Here is a 21,068-nt window from a genome sequence, read left to right as displayed (position 1 = left end):
TTGTAATTTGTGTATTATTCTTCCATATTTTCATTTGCTTTGGACAGCTCATGTCTTTTGAAGTTCGATATACATTGGTCTGATAGCAGGAGGCCCGATTGCCTTTCTAGCTTTGTTGTACATTTTTCGTCGGTGTTTTTCTTCTTCATCGTCATCGTCGTCATCGCTGCGTTTGGCAAGCAGACCAAAACACCTCTTACAGCACAAACCAATGACTCCAATAACAACCACAGAAACACAACCAATTATTCCATACTCTGTGTAGGAGAGCCAGACTGGTCGTTCAGGGTCCTCATCCATGCCTGAGTCTATTGAAAAAATAATTTATTGAAATTAGTACTGTGTTAAAATTTGTAAAAAGAGAATAGGTTATAACACGTGTTTGACCAGACTTTAAAGAAGTGGGGAGGGGTTAATTGTCGTTTTAATGGAATTCTTGTAAAAGACTTTTCTCGAAAAAGAGTGAGGAAAAAACGCCTTCCCCTTTTGCCCCACTTCTCAATACTATGTACTAGCACTTAATTGTGCTTCACCCTGTATCCTCGTTTGATCCCTGAGGTGTACATGAGATAAAGTTTTTAAACAAAAATAAGGTTATGTTTTGAGCATACTTTGATGTACTGAACTCATAGTTGTAACTGCTGGTATTTTTCTCGTTGTTGCTCTCGCTGTTTTCATTGATGGCGTCATCATTCTTCTTTTCGATACTGTAATTGAAGTTGTCCTAGCTGAAGGTGTCGTTCTTGTTGTTGTTGTTGTTATTGATTTAACTATTGGCAGTGGTGACGTTGTTTCTGTTAACGTTTTTGTTATTCTTGTGGTTGATTTTGGTGCCGGTCTGGTTGATGTTGTAGTTTCATTTGTCTTAGATAATTTTGCTTTAGTCGGAGATGCTGATGTTGTTGAATTTGACGTTGTAACTTTCGAAACAAATATAGATTTACTTGTTGAGAATTTAATCGCTGCCTTTGTAGTTGTAATTGTTGTTGATGATGTGGTTTTTACTGTTGTACCTATAAAGGATTGAAAATAGCTTCACACATCAAGCTTACATGTCTCTTAAAGTTCTTCTTATGATCAATTTTCAAATGAAATTTTATAACTTGTGTTAAAATGTAAGTGAATCAATTTTATGTAAGATATAAATGATCAAAAGAAATGCTGTTACAATCAACTGTCTATTAGATAATATACATGCAAAGTAAAGTTGGATTCATTTTTCATATAGCTTTACACATGACCACTATTTATTGTTTAAATTCTAAAACTTTTAATAAAGAATTTAATGATATGGAATTGTTGACTTATTACAATCCCTGGACTCTTATTAGACAAAACACAACTAAATCGTCAAAAGCTTCTTTACACAGATACTCCAGTAGACAGTTCTAATACACATACTTACTCAGTGCTATGGAACAATCTTCATCTGTTTTTCCATCCTTATCATTATCTAAAAATTGCCATGTCAGTAGGTAATTTACAAAACACATATAAATTTAATGTAACGTTTTCTGGAAAAGGTTATGTTATTCACTCGGTTTAAAGTTAAAACTTATTAGAAATGCATTGCTCATAGTATTTCTCTTTCCCCACAGCTGCCCGCGTTGATCCTTACGTCGTGAGTTTGAATTTCACTGTGGGACGTGGAGACGGGTCCTTCGGATGAGACCGTATACACCGAGATCCTGTGTCGCAGTAGGTGCTGGCTCGAAAAAGATCCCTCATTGCTCAATGGCCCAGTGTGCCGAGTATATGGCAAATTTGTAGCTCTCCACTGGCAAGTGGTGGCGTCTATTTATGAGTGAAAAATTCTCTAGAGGGACGTTAAACAACATACAATTAATCAATCAATCAATCTTTCCCAACAGTGTAGTTACATACGTCTAAATAATGGTATATCTAAGTTGTTAAGTGTGTTTCCACACATGCAAGATGAATATGATTAAAATTTGTTAACATGCACGAGAAATTATCAAAATGTGTTTTGAACATGTGGAACATGGTTGAATAAAAAACTACTAACATATCTGAGTGAAAATAATTTAAAAGGTCTCTATTGAATCGAGGATATTTTATAAGTGTTAGACTATTTCAGAAATCCCTTGAATTACCTTTGAAATCATTACAGACTTCCTCATCTACTTGTCCATCGCAATCATTATCCAGACCATCACCAGGACTCATAACGCTAGAGCGACAATCTTCCTAAATAGTAATAGAACAGAGTAAAGAAATGCATCCAATTACTATATGTATACATTATCTCTTTCACCGAAATATTGCCCACTCGGCGTTAAACATTAATTATCAATCAATCAAACTTTGATCTCTTATATATTTTCCTTTTTAGTCGCTTTCGGATAATACCTAATAAAGGTACGTATTACAAAAACGATATTTTAAAGCAATATGAGCTGCAACTTTGATGTCGGAATTTTTTGTTGCAAAATTGTAATTAACTATTTCAATGAAAGAAAAAAAAAACGTTAATAATACCTGTTGTTCGTATTTGCGATGGAGGAACTATTTATAACCTTCGATTGAATCAAAATTACATTATTGTCGTCCTGTACATTAATGATTTTTTGATATATAAAATTGTATATTGGATTATATATAAAAAATTTTCTTCTACTTTATCTTAGTCTAAAGGATTAAATTACATATAAACTTATCAAAATAACACATTTTAATATTTGCAAAATAAAATTTTCAAAAATGAAGATTATATTGCTTTAAAAAAAAATTGCAGTGAAGTAAGGTACATGTTTTTCCGAAAAGAAAAATCAATATGTTGTTTCTCTTTAAACAAATTTATCTGTATTGCCCATAATGCTTCTTAAACAAACATGCATACATGTATGAAACAAATAAAATGTCAATACAGATATGTTGGCATTTCAAGGGGGTTTTGTGCACTTTTAATTGTATGTTTTACAATGAGAAATACCTCATTTATCGTGGCAAACCTTTGACCAACAGGGAAAGCATACGATTCAAACTCGATACCGCCATATAGTATTCCCCCAAAGGGTACCTTTTTTGAAGAATGTTCTATGGTGTGACTACCAGGTGATATTCGAATATAACCGGCTGTAATATTGTGATTGTGTACCACATTGTGGAAGTCGCTTCTTTTAATAGGACTGTTGTCTAGAAATATTCCATCCTCGTAACCATCTTCAATAACGAACAAAAATATGTTACTATAGTTTAAATTCATAGATGAAACTGGTGTTAAAAACGAGTAAAATAGGTTATTTTGTTCTGTAGGGGAAATTAGAGTCATAGATGGGTCTCCTTTGTGGCAGCCTGGTTTAAAACCATTTATAGGACATGTTCCACTTGGAACATACTGCACAGTTAAAATTGGCTTGTTTGCAGATACAAAAGAAAAGCGATCCACTTGTGCTTCAGAATAATTTCCAGCCATTATCTGAATTTCTTTATTATTAATGTTTACCATAGTATTATCTTCACTTGCCAAAAATCTTAAAATGTTTGGATTTGTGTCGGGAATTGGATTAATCGCAAACTTTTTCCCCCAGACGTTTACAGGTGGTATGTGTTCTTCGATGTGATCCTTTGTAGATCCTATACCAACAGAAGTTATGGTAGATCCTCCGAAAACGGATACTTTTTTTGAGGATAAAACAAGCGTACCTGTTAAATCGGCGCGGCAAAGAAGCTGTAAGGTATCATATTTATTAATGGTCAAGTTCATCCAGTCACCATGACTATAACTTTTACCTTCAAAGTGTATCCTTATATTATTTGTATTTGGCAGTTTGATATTCAATATGGTCCTGTCTTGTGTTCCTACAATGAGAATTGCAGAATTGAAAAAATCTCTGCCATTTTCGAAAAAGGAAGGAACAAAATATTTAGTTCCCAAAACATCCAAAGGTATTCCAAGAAATCCATCTGTAGAATATTTCGCTTGATTTAGTCCAAAAACAACAATTTCAGCGGACGAGACAATATGAATAGCTTTCTTTGCACGCTCTGTTCCCTGTAATCTTAGGGACTTAGGAATCAATACCTGTTGTATAGTCCCCTTTTTAATTGTAAATCTGTCACCTTGGTAGATAGCGTTTGCCATTGGAGCAGAAATATTGACGTTCACGGGAAATTCAGAGGCAGTCGTAATAAAAAGTTTCAATGGACTGTCTGAATTTTTTCCGTGTATAGCCTCATCAGCCTCCATAAATCCAATGATGAATTCTGTTCCCTGATTATCTGGGATCTCAATGCCTAAAAGAAAACATCTTTCTCAAAGATCATGCCGAATCATTATATAACGTGTAAGTTTTTAAACCTTGGCAATAAGACAATGTATTCACTTCAGTTAAATTGGCTTATCGTAAACACATTTGTTTACCAGGATTGAAATGAATTTCCATTCAATTCAAATATATTTAATTTTCACATCAAAACATGGTTTTTGATAGATATTCCTTTTTAAAAAAAATAATACATTAGTAAAGTTATATATATAAAGTTATTAAACTGATAAATATTTTCTTAAATAAATACCCTTACAAAATATGTTCAATAATCTTTAATGAAAACCTACCAGAACATGATATAATTATCATTAACAAGAGTTCACATGTCTTTTTCTTCTTTAATGCCATTCTTTCAACCTAAGAAAATATTTCAAATGAAAGTATTGTTATAAATAGCAAATCGAGAATTAAGGTGCATGGCCTATATATATGCAAAATAATATTTCAACACAAAAAACCAAGAGGTGTTTGTGAAACACTGATGCCTCCTTATAACAGCTTATAGGGAGGGTTGAAGGTTTTCAAATGCAAGTCAAACTCCAAGGTCACAAGGTAAAAATTGCTGGTACCAATAGGAAGGTCCTTATACAAGAAATACGCCTATGAAATATGAAAATCTTAGTACTAACGTCTAAAAAGTTATGGTCAAGGCTGATTTTTTTTTAAAGTGGGACAAACTCTAGGGTCAATTCAAAAATATTTTACACCCAGTGAAATGTCTTGTCACAGTGAATACACATGTGAAATTTGAAATTCGTCGTTCCATCTATGCAAAAGATATTGCCAAGGTTAATTTTCTGAAATTGTTGGTAAATGTGGGTCCAACATCAAGGTCAAGGTTTTGAGATTAAATTTGGTGGTATATAAAGAAAGGTCCAGTCACAAGAATTACGTCTGTGAAATATGAAAACCATAACCCAATCCACTCAAAAGTCACAGCCAAGGTTAAAGTTTTTGCAGACAAACAAAAAACAGACAAACAAACGGATGGACAGGATAAAAACTATATATCCCCAAAATGGGGCAATCCTGGTAATTATAAAAAAAAATTGCAAGATTAGTCAGTTTAATGGTTGGATTTTTATCATACTTTTGTTGGTTTGCCAAAGAATGTAAAACAAAAGAATTGAAAAAATCATGAAAGGGTGGACTTAAGTAGAAATATACTGTAACCTTAATTACCTTTCCTTCTCGGCAGAAAGAGAACTTATTATGACACACGTTGTAAATCAGCCGATTTTTATAGGAGCTCGGATGAAATGGATTTCACTTTTATTATCCTATTGCTCTCCAATTTGGATGAAATGGATTTCACTTTTATTATCTTATTGCTTTCCAATATGAGGGTCAAGTTACGTAAAAAAAAAATACACTGAGAATTTTATCTAAATTAAATGTATCGATAGTGCCAATTTTTTATTTTTAATTTTTTTTTTTTTTTTTTTTTTTGTTCAGACAGATATAATTTTTATATTGTGCTGAAAAATGAGCTGTCATTTTCTAGAAAACCTTGATTTTTACATGCTGTTTCTTCGTCTTGATCATTGAAAGCAAACTGATAATATATTCAATGTTTAATAAAGAAAAGTTATATGCAACATCTCATTTTTTCTAAATTAATTTGCTAAAACAAAAATCGATTGAAAAAAAGCCTTTGTAAATTCAATAGTCAATTTTTTCTTAAAATCTCAGGTGTAAAATACTGTAATGTGAATATTCGACACCCTGATTGTGTTGACAATTTTTAAGAGTGATAACTTAAATTTTACAAATTGAATTATATTGCTCTCTTAAAACATATGAAAAAAGTTGATTATCTTATTTTTTGAATTTTTATTTTGTTTTTCTCTTGATATCAAAGACATTCATTATCACGATCTCTGTGATAAGATGAAACAGGTACTTCAATATATTTGTGATATTTTTTATTTAAAATATTCATAAAAAATACTAATTAATACCAATGGTGCAATGGGGATGAAACACATATTGGACATGTGAGTGCATAAGAACTAACCAAAATAAAAAAGGTGACATGATTCACCCTAATCCACTCTTATGAGAAAGGGCTACAATTAATTCTTTTTTATCCCTTCACTTATATTACACAAATTGGTCCTACATTTGTAGAGATCTTATAATTGATATTGAAGGTGATTGTTGATAACTCCACCGAAAATAAATCTTATTTTATACCTTTGGGCTTTAAGCATGTAATAAGATATTATAACAAAAGTAACAGGTGTTTTATCAGATAGTTAAAAAAATCAAATCCAATAACGTTTGTGACATAACAATAAATCACCCCTTCTATATAATCTTAAGTTAATGTATATCATTAAAAAATCTAATTTTGCACATCTTATACTTTTATCCATCAAAGTATATTTTCTAAAGAGCAAATAATTTAACAATCGGGACGTTATACAGAAGGTAAAAATAATAAGAGAGTAAGGCCAGGCTTCTTAATTAAGGACTTATGAAGATTCTAAACAGTATTAAATTTAAAAAAAAATCCATTAACAATACAAGCCATTGTACAGTCCCTGAAACGTTCTATTTTCCTATTTTTCCGTTCGCTCACCGTTTGTTCATCGTTCGTTCAGAGAGCGTTCACCGTTCACTTTCTGTTCTCAGTTTTGCGTTCACCCTTCACCGTGCGCTCGCGTTCACCGTTCGCTCTTCGTTCCGTTTACTTTGCGTTTACTTTGCGTTCACCTTGCGTTCATCTTGCGTTCACCGTTCAGTCTTTATTGTCATTCGGAACTTCGAAGTGAAAGGACGTATGTTTTTGATGGTAAGGATTTACATGTATTTTAATTAAATAACTAAGAAATCGTGTTTGAAGAATAATTATTTCATCGCAAAAAGTATCTACGATATTTATATTTCTATTATTATAATTAGCTTTTAATATATCCATGAAATTTCCCTGGAAAATAATGCACGAAGAACCTATATGTAAGTAGAACGATGCTAAAATATTAAATTTAAACAAGGGCAATGTACAAATACTTCAAGCACGGCAACATTTTGTTGTAATGTAAAAGACGACAAATCGTTAATGGATGGATCCAAGTCTTTTACAAGACAAGAATACACAAAAAAATATTTTAACACGTACACGTGTACGTGGGATAATGCACAGAACTCCTCCAATTCCAGCGGTGGGATCAGGTGGTTAGGAGGAGTAAACATCCCCTGTGAATCAGTCACTTCTGCAGCGAACCCCGTGCCTTGAGCAAGTAGACGGAACATTCTGTACCTTCTCTGTAAACTCAGCTGAGTAAAATGTCGTACAGGCTTATTAGAGGCTGAAGGGAAAGACTGCAAACGGACTCCTAGAAGAGTTTTTTTAAATCTTCAATGATAAAAGTTATGTCCAAGGTAAAAGTTTTGTATTTTTTGTAAGAGTATGCCAAACTCCATGGTCATTTGGTGGTACCCAAAGAAAGTTCACAAGGAATACACCTGTGAAATATTAAAGCCATATAGCCACATTCAATAATTATGGGCTAGGTTAAAGTTGACAACAGACAGACAGGACAAAAATAATATACCCCCGGGATCTTTCGATCCAGGGGCATAAAAATATTTTTTAAAGACCAACTAGAAGAGATGCAGTTTGTTTTATGAACGATGAAAGTTAGAATCGAAGAAAGTTAATACTAGATCTTTCATCTCACAGGTGAATTTCTTGTGACAAGACTTTCCTTGGTTACCACTTTTGGAGCTTGACATTACAATTTGAATCACTTTCAAAATAAACTTTAACTTTGGTCATGACTTTTGAAATATAAGTAGTTGGGTTTTTTTTATTTCACAGATTTATTACTTATGACAAGTTCTTTTTTTTTTGGATACCAATAATTTTGACCTTTTATCCGTGGAGTCTGATTTAGCATACTTCAGCGACGTCAAATTTAAAAATCTTCGTAAGTTAAAAAATACTTTCAAAATATCCGAATTTCAAGTCAATGACGTTAATTTTCTAAACATAGATATTTTTTTTATATTTAAACGGGTGAATAAAGTAAAGAGAAAACACATATATGGGTGTTCTTATGCTATTTTTCTAAATTACTTACAGAATATTGTTAGTGCAATTTCATTAGCTACTTCTATAAACATTTTCCAGTCCCTTACATAAAAAGTCAAATAATTTCAACTGAATGTAGAATTCCATCCAATTTATGTCGACAAACCTAACCTAACAATAACACACACACACAAATTCATGTGAATCTATTCACTTTAAATTTTCAATATAATAAACATCTTAGGTAAGGTTCATTCACTGGTAAATCATTTATCAAGAAATGTTATTCTTGCAAAAATTAAAGTATTTCTATAATTATCTGTTCAAAGGATTGAATTTGCAGCATGGATCATTCTATAGATCTTTGACATTCTATTTTATATCTACAGCTTCTGTTCGAAAATCTTTCTACAATGGTCTGATAGCAGGAGCTCCAAAGGCTTGTCGAGCTTTCTTGTACATTTTTCGTCTGTATTCTTCTTGTTTTTCTTCTTCTTCGTCGTCGTCGTCACGCTTTGCCAACAGACCCAGGCATTTCTTACAGCATAAACTAATGGCTCCAAAAGCAACTAGAGTAACGCCACCAATTATACCGTACTCTGTGTAGGAAAGCCACACTGGATGTCGGGGGTCCTCACTTATATGAGTATCTTCTGTTCAAATAAATAATAGGTGTAAAACTTAATTAAAAAGTCTTTCAGGCATTTACTTAAGGAATATTTTGAAGTTTTGTGTGAGTTATTGGTGTGTGAATCACACAGATTTGTCACGCAGGCATATTTCATGAAGAGCTATTCACACACCAATAATTCACACTAAACTTAAAAATATTCTTTATATTTACATTTTACATCTTTGGAAGCACTAAAAATATAATCAGTATTAGAACTTTTTGTTGCCCTATATCGTGATACTTTTACTAACGTCGCTGTAGCCTTCTTTTGACGTCACGTTAACACACGTTCCTCCGTGTATATTTTTATGCGTGAGTATACACAGAAGTGGTTTTCAAATAAATTTCACAGTTGGCTTAGTAGATAAACACAATGAATGTAAATATAAATGTATGTTATGTTAATGCAATGTGCAGTCATAAAGTTATAATTTAATTTCACTTGTATCCAGCAATTTCATTGGCTGAATCATTCAGAGGAACATATAACATTTTGTATAACATAACTTGCCTACGTCACAATGAGTTACGTCAAAAACGTATTACTCCGCTTGACGTTACTTTTAAAATAATGCTCAATTTGAAGCCTTTTTCCGGAGGAAATATTGTCTCATTGTCTACACAGAAATTGAATTATAAGGAATGAAGCTAATTTCAACTTATGTTATCTGATATAACAAAACTTGGGACAGTTTACGCTTTTTTATAAACCGCTTCGCGGTTTATAAAGCGTAAACTGCCCCCAAGTTATGTTATATCGGATAACATAAGTTGAAATAAGCTTCATTCCTTAAATAATGTGTAAAAAGAAATTAAAAAGTCCTTTTAAAAAAATTCAAGTACAACTCAGATCTACCCTTATAGAACCAAACATAGTTTTGAATTAGTCAAGGAGGGAAGGGAAGATTTTTTACTTCTTTATTCAATCAAACATTTACAATTTAATGATTTATTTACAATTTAATGATTTATTGTTTCAAGACTCTTGCATTTGTGGAAAAGGCATAATTATTACGTTTTCAAAATCTTTTTAAATACATTTTTTATTCCAGTGTTCTTTTAATCATTGCACACTTATTCACTCTAATAGTTCAACCCAAAATCTTCGCTCTATCCTAAAGGAAAAAGCAAATATATCCAGTATTCTGTTTTTCTATAACCAATTTTATTCTAAACTTACCTTTGCGTGTTGGACTCAATGTTGTAGGTGTTGGTATCAGTGTTGCTTTAGTAGTTGGTAACGATGTTAATGTTCTTTTCCATGTTGTTGTTGCAGTTGCCTTAAGGTAAAGAATTTTTGTAGCTGTATTTGATTTTGAATCTGTTGCCAATGGTGTAGATATACCTGTGCTCAAAATTTTTGTTGTAATTATTGCTGATTTCGTATGCGTTATTTTTGATTTTGTATTCGGTATTGCTGTACTTCTCTCAGTAGAGGGTGTTTCTGTTGTTGATTTCGATGTTGTATCTATTGGTACGAATGTAGCTTTATCAGTTGTCGACAAATTAAAAGTTGTTGATTTTGTCAGTGGTGTTGCTGGTTGTTTTGTACTTGTCATTGTTGAGGGTGATACTGTTGTGGTTTTTAATATTGTAACTACTGGTACGGACGTAGCTGTATCTTTTGTTGCCGATTGTTGAATTATTAAAGCTGCTGTTGATTTTGGAGTTGCTGATGTCGTTGTTATTCTTTTAGATACCGATGTTGTTGCTGATCCTGCCTTAGAAAAATGTGTTGCTGTTGATACGTTTGACACTGTAACTCTTGACACTAATGTCGTTGCATCAGATGCTGTCGATGTTTTAATTGTTATAGTTGCTGCTGTTGACTTTGAATTCGATGTAGTTAATGGTACTATTGCAGTCCTAGTTGTCAGTGGTGTGGTTTGCATTGTCGTACCTTAAAACGATTGAAAATGAATTTTTCTATAATACCTACTTTAATGATCTTCAAAATTATTAAAATATGAAAAATTAAAAACTCTGGCTGAAGAAAGCCCGGTTATAAGTCTACTCGACGAAATATTTCACAGGGAGACTCAGAATAGTTAAATTATAAGCCTTTGGTAGCAGTAAACAAAAGGAAAAGCATAACATTTGTATGTTCTTCAAAAGTGTTTCATCAATTGCCAATCATAATTTTTCCCATACTACAGCTACATGTAGTATGCATTTAAGGAATGGGCAAATTAAAAACTGATAAGGACAAATTTCATTTTTTGTTTTTAAGGAAAAAAAAACTTTGTATAAAAGTTCAAAAATTCAAGTATTTGAATAAGTTGCATATAAATAACAACAATATTACACTTACTTAATTTTATTAAACAATCTTCATCCATTCGTCCGTCCTTATCATTATCTGAAATAGAGGTCTTTGTCATATCAATGTACAGAATAAAAATATTATAAAGGGAAAGTCAGATCACTGATCAATTTATTTAAAATACTTGAATTATAACTTTCTTTTGTTCGTTTTAATAATAAAATTGTAGCTCTTTAACAAAAGTTGTGCTTGCGTATTTGAGATTTTATCGAAACAACATTCCAGTGATTACCGGTAGAGGCACATTTGTTAAAGCACTCTTCTAGTGATGGGAACGTTTTCATTTTAATATAACTGTATAAAATTGCCAGCAAGCATTAGGGCTATGACTGAATCAAAATAAATCTATTGGCAGTGACTATCAAATTAAAATTCCTATGTTAAGACGAGATCACTTTTAACATTTGAATTTATTTCAAACTTCAGGAAGTCACTTATTTACCTTTTGAATCATCACAAATCTCTTCATCTACTTGTCCATCGCAATCGTTATCTACACCATCCCCAATATCCATTATAGTAGGACGACATTCTTTCTACAACAATGAAATGAACAGCAGTTAGGAACAGATGCAAAATGAATAAGATCCCTCACTGCTCAATGGCCTTGAGTGCCGATTATAGGTCAAAATTTGCAGTTCTTTATCGGCAAGTGGTGTCGTCTCCATATGAGATAAAAAAAATTCTCGAAAGGTATGTTAAACAATAAACAAACAAAGTAAAACTTTTACGTCAAAGTCCAGAGAGGTTGGTGAAGGAATAGTTGCCGACTTTTTGTTTATTTCTGTTGCAGTTGGTTCTTGAAACCACAAGCGAGCATTCTAATGACTAAGCTACCGTAACGAGCACAAATTAATAGCAAAACACTTTAAGTTTGCCGTTACTTTGAAATATATTTCTTTATTTATCATGACACAAAGTGTCATCAATTTTTTGCTGTGAAAAATTATATTTTTAACAGATCAATGCATGTTATATATTCAGTCATTTCGCGCAGAATAATTTAAATAACAAATGGAAAGTACCTTATTTATCGTGGCAAACCTTTGACCAACAGGGAAAGCATACGACTCATACTGGATACCGCCATAGAGTATCCCTCCGAATGGCAATGTTTTGGAAGAATGCTGTATAGTATGACTACCGGGTGGTATCTGTAGATACCCAGCCGTTAGATTGTGCCTGTGTACTATGCTGTGGAAGTCTCTCCTTCTGATGTGTTTGTTGTCAAGCAGTAGTCCATTTTCATGAGAATCTTCTATAACGAACATGAAAATGTTATTGAAGTTCAAATTCTTGGAGGAAACTGGAGTTAAAAACGAGTAGAGTATGTTACTTTGTTCTATTGGGGGAATTAAAGCCATAGCGGGATCGCCTTTATGGCAGCCTGGTAATGGAAAAAAATCTATACATGTTCCACTTGGAACGTACTGCACAGATAAAATTGGCTTGTTCGAAGAAATAAACACAAATCTATTCACATGTGTCTCATGAAAATTTCCAGCCATTATATGAATATTCTTATTATCAATGACGACTGTAGTGTTATCTTCACTTGCCAAAAATCGTAGAATATTTGGCTCTGTGTCGGGAAATGGATTGACTGCAAACCTTTTCCCCCAAACATTTACAGGTGGTATCTGTTCTTCAATGTGATCGCGAGAAAATCCTATTCCGATGGATGTTACAGTCGACCCTCCGAAAACAGATACTTTCTCTGAAGATAAAACAAGGGTACCTGTTAGATCAGCATGGCAAAGAAGCTGTAATGTATCAAATTTATTAATTGTAATGTTGATCCAGTCACCCTGATTATAGCTCTTTCCTGCAAGATGTATGTTTATTTTATGTTTCATAGGCAGTTTGATGTTCAGCTTCGTGTTGTCTTGTGTTCCAACTACGAGAACAGCCGACTGGTAAAACTTTTGAGCAGTTGAATAGAAAGAAGGAACAAAATATTTAGTTCCCAAAACATCCACAGGTATTCCAAGAAAGCCATCGGTAGAATATGTCGCCTGGTTTATTCCGAAAACAACAATCTCATCGGAAGAGACAATGTGAATTGCTTTCTTAGCAAGCTTTGTTCCCTTTACTCTGAGAGACTTAGGAATAGATATTTGCTTTATGGTCCCCTTTTTAACGGTAAATCGGTTTCCATGGTAGAGGGTCTTTGCCATTGGAGCAGAAACATTGACGTTCACGGGAACTTCAGACGCTGTCGTAATAAATAATTTCAATGGTCTCTCTGAAACATTTCCTACCCATGCCTCGTCAGCCTCCATAAATCCAAAGATGAATTCCTTTCCCTGGTTATCCGGAACTTCTTTGCCTATGTTAAAAACAAATCTATGAAACTCGTGCTGAATTGGATTTTATTTTGAGTTGATTTCTCAGCTTTAAAAAAAGCAAGAAGTCTAAAAAATGATTTGGTACCAAAGCGATTTTTTAGCATAGTCCGTTTTTATATTGAAAAGTACTTTGATATTACAGAGATTTCAATGACTGCATTAAAACAGGGATATAAAGGAACAGATAAAGTCCCTTGTTAAAGTTAGCATTTTGCAAATTCTATTTTCTTTTTGACAAACTCGTTTTAAAACAGAGAATACATGCTTCAATTCAGTTAGGAGTGAATTAAGTTTGATCCAATTCTTTTTTTTAATTAAAATAAGGTGTAAAGATATCAAATTAAAATACTTTTGTCCACATAAAAATTTTTCAAAGCAAAAGAAATTTTAAAAAATGCGTGTATTTATTATCGTTTACCTTTCAATAGCAAAACACTACTATGTATATATTTACATACCAGAGCACGTGATCGTAATCATCAACAAGAGTTCACATATCATTTTCTTCTTTTTCATCATCCTTTCAGCCTAAGAAAATACTTAGATAAATCATTTAAACAAAAAAAAGTAATCTTTAGAGTATTTAATTCAGCTAGTATTTTTTATAGATTCGTTATTTTTGAAACTGAATTGAAAGGAAAAACGCAATTACTAACACTAGTTTACTAACTTATAGTATACCCTTATCTTTTTTTCATTGGTTACTTATAGCCTGGTAAAAACAAAAACTGAAATTTAGCCAAATTCGGAAGATGTTAAAAACAAGAGGATTCACATTTTCATTCTAATTGATATCCTTAATGGGGGTCAAGTCACAGTCAAACTAAGATAAAAGATTACCGTAACCTTCTATTTAAACGTATCGATATTGACAATTTGAATCACACCTAATTTCAATCGACATGTAAAATCCATAATCCGTACCCTAGATATTACACCGTACCAGCTGATTTTAATGTACTTTAATATCTACGTTTTTTTCATATTTTACTCATTAAGTCTTTATTTCTTTGAATTATTCAATTCGTGTACTTACAACTGAATAACATTCAAGTAAAAGAAAAACTGGTTTTCTTGCAATTTTTCAACGCAAGACTTGCATTCCTCGTATATATCAAATAAAGATACGAGGGGTGATCATAAAGTTCGCGAACTATCTCTATATTTACATAACCACAATTCAGATCAGAATGAAATTTGGCAAACATAGAATCATATATATGTTCTATAAATAGCATATGTAATGGAACGTTTTGTCCCGTGTTTGTGACGTCACAATGTGAAATTAGGTCATAAGTTAGATCACTTGTGACAAAAAATGGTTGAAACATGTTTAAAGTTAAACGTATATCTTGAAAATTCCTTTGCAGAGGTTTAAAATAATTTATACATGGTTTATGAAGACAGAAGACCTGCCAGAAGTTTTGTCATTAACTGGATTGATTGTTTAAGTGAAGTAAGGGAGATGTTTAAAAATGATGTTTATTCTATTGCCCAGTGAAAGCAAACTTGGAAAGAGATGTGTTCTTTGTTAAGCAATGTGATATCTTACAGTTAGAAAAATTTTCTTCAATAGTATAATTATCAATTTTCCTTTAGAAAATCTATGATAAAGTGAAGACACCCATACTTTATCCACATGAAATAAGCGAAGCTCAAAAGACAGAGGAGTTGGGTTTTAATGGTCACCATGCTCATTCTGGAAAAGGATATCATTATCCATTCATACTATTGCCGAGATTAAGCCATTTCTGACAAATAGACTGTTTTTGTTGTAAAAAATAACTTGCATGGGAAGAAACATAAGGGTCGGGAAAAATTTAAGCTTCTGTGACAGAAGGCTGAAGAAATATCATGACCGCCTATATCAGTGATCCGCGCATCCAGAATTTGTGCGCATTAAAATTTGTTTTCAACACTGAAACCCTATATCATTCCTATTTTGGAAGTTATTCAATTAATTCGCGAACTTTTTGATCACCCCTCGTATGCATGTTTGTAATAATTTACCTTCTTTAATTCTATGAGTGATACATGTACGAATTAAAGTATTTAACAGATAATTTAATAACACCGACGTATGGCAGAAGTTTTATAACATTCTCTTAAGAACTTTTCCATCAAGATGCCACAATTTGCCTTTAGAAAACTACAAATTTAGACCTTTCAGCAAAATATCTTTTTCGTACCCCAGCATCTAGTGCATTTTGATAATTTTATTCTTTTGTGTTAATTTGTAAATAAATGTTTTTTTGTATGTTCTATAAACCAATTCTCAGACTATCTTAAGTCAAAAGTCTTTGCCTGATTCATAACTTTCACATTTTGGTTTGACAATCTTATTATTTAAAGTAGAAAATGTATCTATCTAAACCATTTGACATATAATCAAGAAATTTCATAACTGTAATAATTTTTTATTACTTATCATCAGAATAAAACATTTGTTGTAAACAGCGTCTTTTAAAATTTGCGACCACAATACTTCTATCTAAATTAAGATATAGTGAGAGGTCTGTGTGATTTATCTTTCGTTAGAAAACTTGAGATAATTCTAATACTAAAATACTAAATAATCTACAGGAGCTGTCTTAATACCCAAACTATTGGATAGTTGAATTTATAGGGATTTAGATGGAGCTAAGGTCAACAGAAAGTTCAAATGTACTTTTGTCTTGTATAACAAAAGACCTTGGTAATTATAATACACCTTCTATTAAATATTTTAAAAGTTTATTGTTGCTATCATTTTGGCTGTTGTTATCATTTACTTTAAAAAAATATCAACAATTTATTTCAGATTAATTAACTAAAAAGCGATGTCAGTCCTTTTGTATTATTTTACATGGGATGTGTCAGTGATTCTAATTTTGTGCACGTGGCTGCTACAAATATTAGTTAGTAACCTTTACTTTCTTCCTCTTTTAAGAACGCAATTCTGTATATATCTATTTTGATTCTTCAGTCTTTTATTCATAACTATATCATCCATCCAGTATGCAAGAATATAAACTGAAAAGACTTTTGAAATTATCTTAAATAAAACAAACAGCTAGATTTCCTAATATACATAAAAGACCAATTTACTGACTGTTATATTTTGTCTCAAATTTTTTTCAAAATCATTATAAAGAATTTGTGCTTCCATTTCTTATAAAAGTGTCATCATATTATGTTTATTGGTTCTTTTATTTAAAAATCATCAGGTATGTCAATCCCGAAATTAGTTATAACAAGGATTTTGATAGGTATATTTTGGATAAGAACTCGTATTGCACGACTCAAAATCGCAAAGTAAATGTGGTCAAAAGGCATTTTACTGAACGATTATACAATTTACTTGACCGGTCGTTTTAAACTTAAAAAACTCTTAGGTTAATCTCTTTATTTTTTATAATATTTTCTTAGATGTAATGATGGCAATAAATAAAATAATATTTACGGAAAAGAAAAAATTACATAGGCTTTCAATAATGTAGTTCCTATATAATCTATACATGTACAAACTCAAACAGTTAAACACTGGACTTGAAGCCGATTTCACCGTGGGTCTGTTGGATCAGGTGCCATGGAGGAGTGAGCATCCCCTGCCGACTGGACACACCCGCCGTGTGCTCCCTGTCATGATAGGGAAATAACAGAAAAACCTGTCTACAGTTCAGTGTATAAATAATGGCCCAGCAATAAGTATGAAAATTGTCAGTCAGCATTTGATTCAATGATAAATTGTATTTGCTGACAAGGTCATTGTATCGTCCATAGAATTTACGAAATGATTACATTAAAGAGATTGTTAATATTCTTGTTTTGTTTCATCAACTTGTTTGTTAATAACTTATCTCGTTTTTAAAATTGTTTATATGTAAAGCCTGTTCTTGCGTATCGAATCAACTGCATGAGAGATATAAACCCCATATGCAGGTGATGAAGGTATATTGCTGCGTAAGCAAGGGAAGTTGACGATTGAAAAAGTTAAAGTCATTCATCTTGTTTGTACCATTAACGTCTTTTTCAAACAAAATATTTAAATATGAAACAGATGTGTCAGACACTGTGGTATTTGTTATTTCAAGCTCGCCGGGATATATCGCATAAGAATGGAAATAACCAATTTAAATTTACGCAATTTATCAAAATATCGAGTTGAAGGCCACAGGAAGTGTTTTCATCTTTTCAATTATAAGATTTTGGACAAATTCTGCTTTTGAAGAAATAGGTCTGCTTATGAAGGGGTGCAGTTGGTACCCATTTGAATTTCAATAGATTGCTGGACGACCAGGTTTTCAAAAACCACAGAGATACTGTCAATCAGAAAATCAAGCATTTTTATGTCAACTTCAGAGTACTTGTGTGTACAATCAGAATGTTTTTTTAACAAAAGAATTTTGCAAATGACCAATGACAATGTAAGTAAATTTTCGAGTTACGAATGCAAAAGCAGCTGTTAATTTCAGATCTAAAAAAAGATTGGACTTTAATTTATTATGAGGAATGATTGTGTATAAAGTTAAAAAGTCGTAAGATTTTTAAGCTAGTGATTTTGGTAAAATCTTGTGATTTCAAATTGTCTAAAACTTCCTTGAAATATTTAAGTATCAACATCTGATTTGCACCACTTCTTGAATATATTGTTGCATTGTACTCCTTGTTTCTCCTTCACTAATGATAATATCTATGTGATGAGTAAAGAAAGAGGCCTGATTAAACATTTACTGGAACCCGCTATGCATCTTTGTAAAGATTCATATGAAGTTTTGGAATCCAATATATTTTATATATATCGTAGTTCAAATTCATTTTGGTTCTTTGGGATATTAAAAATGTTCAAAACTGACATGTGCTTTTAAAGAATTTCTTCCTGAAAAAAGGGAACTATGAGTATATGTTCGGTATACCACTTGTAGAATTAAATCCAAGTTCTTTTAAAATACAACTTATATAATCAGCCTTACAAACGAAGACATGTTTTGTAAGCAGGGACCAGTACGTTCTGATCACTCAATCTATCTAGTTCTTTTTTCCGTCTGGATTATTGAATACAGGATAGATGGTTTTCATACTGCTCTCAATCTTTTAATACGCAATTTTAAGATGGATCTGGTACATTTAATTCATTCTGACAAGATTCAACTTCTTTTTTTCATATCTGGCCCATTGCCTGGCGTAATCTTCAACAGAATCCATAATAATTATGAAATTCTTAACCGTACATCTTCTTTATATGCTCGAAAACTCAGAGTACAGCTGCGTAAATACAGACCGCGGCATGATACGATAACTGTAAAAAAATTCTACAGATAACTTCTGTCTTTGCTGAACGGTCTCGTCAAACTTCAAACACTTGCAATGTGTGTGGGGGGAAGGGTAGCCCCGCAGATAAAGATCTGTTTGTAATTTTAGACTTATATGACTATAAGAACTATTGATTGACTATTGACATATAAGTTGGTGATTCAATAGTACTAGTATCAACAATCTTGTTCAGACAACATTTCGCAAATTCAATAAATTTGAACGATAGCCTTGTTAAGAAAATATATGTCATAAATGATTAATTTCGAACATTTATTATTTTAACAAAAGAGTTCAATTTCAATAGCTCATGTCTTTTTATTTTCTATATACATTGGTCTGATAGCAGGTGCCCCAAAAGCCTGTCTAGCTTTCTTGTACATTTTTCGCCTGTGTTCTTCATCTTCGTCGTTGTCGCGTTTTGATAACAGACCGAGACATTTCTTGCAACACACACCAATGCCTCCAATAATAACCGCTGAAACACAACCAATTATGCCATACTCTGCAAAGGAAAGCCAGGTTGGATGTTGAGGTTCCTCATTCATATCTGTCATGTTTGTGTCTATTAACAAAATATTGTTATATAAAAGACAAATAAATTTTGTAATAAATGTACATATACATATTGATATGTGACATTTAAAAAGACAATGTATAAAGAATAAATAATGTAATGCCCCTTTTAAAGAATTGACATTATACTACCCGGTCCAAAATTTGGGCTATTATTAACAAGACAGTAATTCCTCTTGAACATTAACCAATGTTAACGTTTCAAAATCACCAAAACATAATTATCATTTGCAATATCTTCAATTGCTGAAAAGACATTTTACAAATTTGAGAAGAGCAGAAATAGGAATGTTTATTTGATTCCAAAACTTTGCGGATGAAACAAAAAAGCAAATTTTATTTTAAGTTCTATATTACAGCTTTCCACATTCTAAGATTTATGTATTTTAGATGAGCCACGTTTTTTTTAAATTTATTTATATACATATACAAGTGATAATGATATAAATATAGGTTTTTGAAATCTGTTTTTGAATGCTTTTTGGGAGATAATGATTGTATAATAACATCGTATACAAATCCACTTCAATGAACTTAATTGGAGATCGTCAATCGTCTGTACTTGGGGAAACAGAACTGAATTATCAGGGATCCCTTTTTTACAAAACATTTTTTTCTTTACCTACCTTTGCGTATTGAACTCAAGGTTGTCACTGGTGGGTTCCGAGTTGTTGTCGTTGTTGTAATAGTTATCATCTTGGAATTCAAAATTGTTCCTTTTGATGCTATAGCTGCAGATTTACTAGTTGGTGGATTTGACGTAGCTGTCCTTGATACTGAAATTAATGTCAATGGTATCGCTGTTGTCGAAGATTTTGCTGTAGTTGTGTAATTTGTCCCCGGTGTTTTTGGTGTTTTACTTGATTTAGTCGAAGGTGATGTTGTTGTTGTCTTTGAATCTGTTATCATGGACACGGATGTAGCTGTATCTATCGTTGGTGGTAATTCATTTTTTGATATTGATGTTGATTTCAGTGTTTCTGTTGTCCCACTATGACTGTAAGGTGATATTGTAGTTGCTGGCACTGGTGTAGTTGTAACTGTTGTCGATGATTTGATTTTTATGGTTGTTGATTTTGGTGTCTGTTCTGTTGATGTTGTAGTTGTTGACATTTGTGTAGTCGTGGTTGTCGTTGGTATGGTTTTTGTTGTACCTTAGAAAGATTGGAAATCGATTCAATATTAACCTTAATTTGATATTTTGCCTGCTCCACTTGATTCTAAAAAACAAATATGTTCACAGATGAAGAAAATGATTCTTTGAACGATAAAAATCACTATCAATGTGTCTGACTGAAAAATCACATTAGGTAAATCTTTTTCAACCCTCTATATGCTGAAAGTTTATCATATACACAGATTCCAATCAGAGAGCTTAGAATAAAAGAAAAAAATAATATTGAGCTTTACTCTGGTTTTAAATACATTTTATAATCTTTTTGTACATAAGTGATATAAAAACACGGAAAAAAAAAAAGTGACAACAAATGCTATATCAACAATTTTCAATGTGCCTGACAGAAAA

The 21,068-nt window shown here is 32.2% G+C and overlaps 3 protein-coding genes across 3 annotated transcripts; all 3 read right to left on the bottom strand.

The window, feature by feature from the left end:
• Positions 1 to 48: 48 nt before the first annotated feature.
• LOC134283860 (uncharacterized) lies at positions 49 to 4,246 on the bottom strand. Its single transcript, XM_062766374.1, has 5 exons — positions 2,954 to 4,246; positions 2,115 to 2,208; positions 1,406 to 1,453; positions 612 to 1,013; positions 49 to 308 (listed from the first exon to the last, which is right to left on the bottom strand). The coding sequence occupies exons 1-5, from the start codon at positions 4,208 to 4,210 to the stop codon at positions 49 to 51; spliced, it is 2,061 nt and encodes a 686-aa protein (XP_062622358.1). The 5' UTR covers positions 4,211 to 4,246.
• A 4,493-nt stretch (positions 4,247 to 8,739) lies between these two features.
• On the bottom strand, positions 8,740 to 13,624 carry LOC134283859 (uncharacterized). Its single transcript, XM_062766373.1, has 5 exons — positions 12,353 to 13,624; positions 11,770 to 11,863; positions 11,316 to 11,363; positions 10,185 to 10,349; positions 8,740 to 8,984 (listed from the first exon to the last, which is right to left on the bottom strand). Exons 1-5 carry the CDS (start codon positions 13,607 to 13,609, stop codon positions 8,740 to 8,742), a joined length of 1,809 nt encoding a protein of 602 aa, XP_062622357.1. The 5' UTR covers positions 13,610 to 13,624.
• A 5,553-nt stretch (positions 13,625 to 19,177) lies between these two features.
• LOC134283865 (uncharacterized) lies at positions 19,178 to 20,296 on the bottom strand. Its single transcript, XM_062766379.1, has 2 exons — positions 20,170 to 20,296; positions 19,178 to 19,532 (listed from the first exon to the last, which is right to left on the bottom strand). The coding sequence occupies exons 1-2, from the start codon at positions 20,237 to 20,239 to the stop codon at positions 19,276 to 19,278; spliced, it is 327 nt and encodes a 108-aa protein (XP_062622363.1). The 5' UTR covers positions 20,240 to 20,296; the 3' UTR covers positions 19,178 to 19,275.
• Positions 20,297 to 21,068: the final 772 nt, after the last annotated feature.

Source organism: Saccostrea cucullata, unplaced genomic scaffold (genome assembly GCF_032062105.1).
Source record: "Saccostrea cucullata isolate Sc308-1 unplaced genomic scaffold, CSIRO_AGI_Scuc_v1 ctg852, whole genome shotgun sequence".
Classification (NCBI taxonomy): Eukaryota; Metazoa; Mollusca; class Bivalvia; order Ostreida; family Ostreidae; genus Saccostrea; species Saccostrea cuccullata.
The sequence above is the reverse complement of the archived record's forward strand: the minus strand, read 5'-3'. Positions and strand labels throughout refer to the sequence as shown.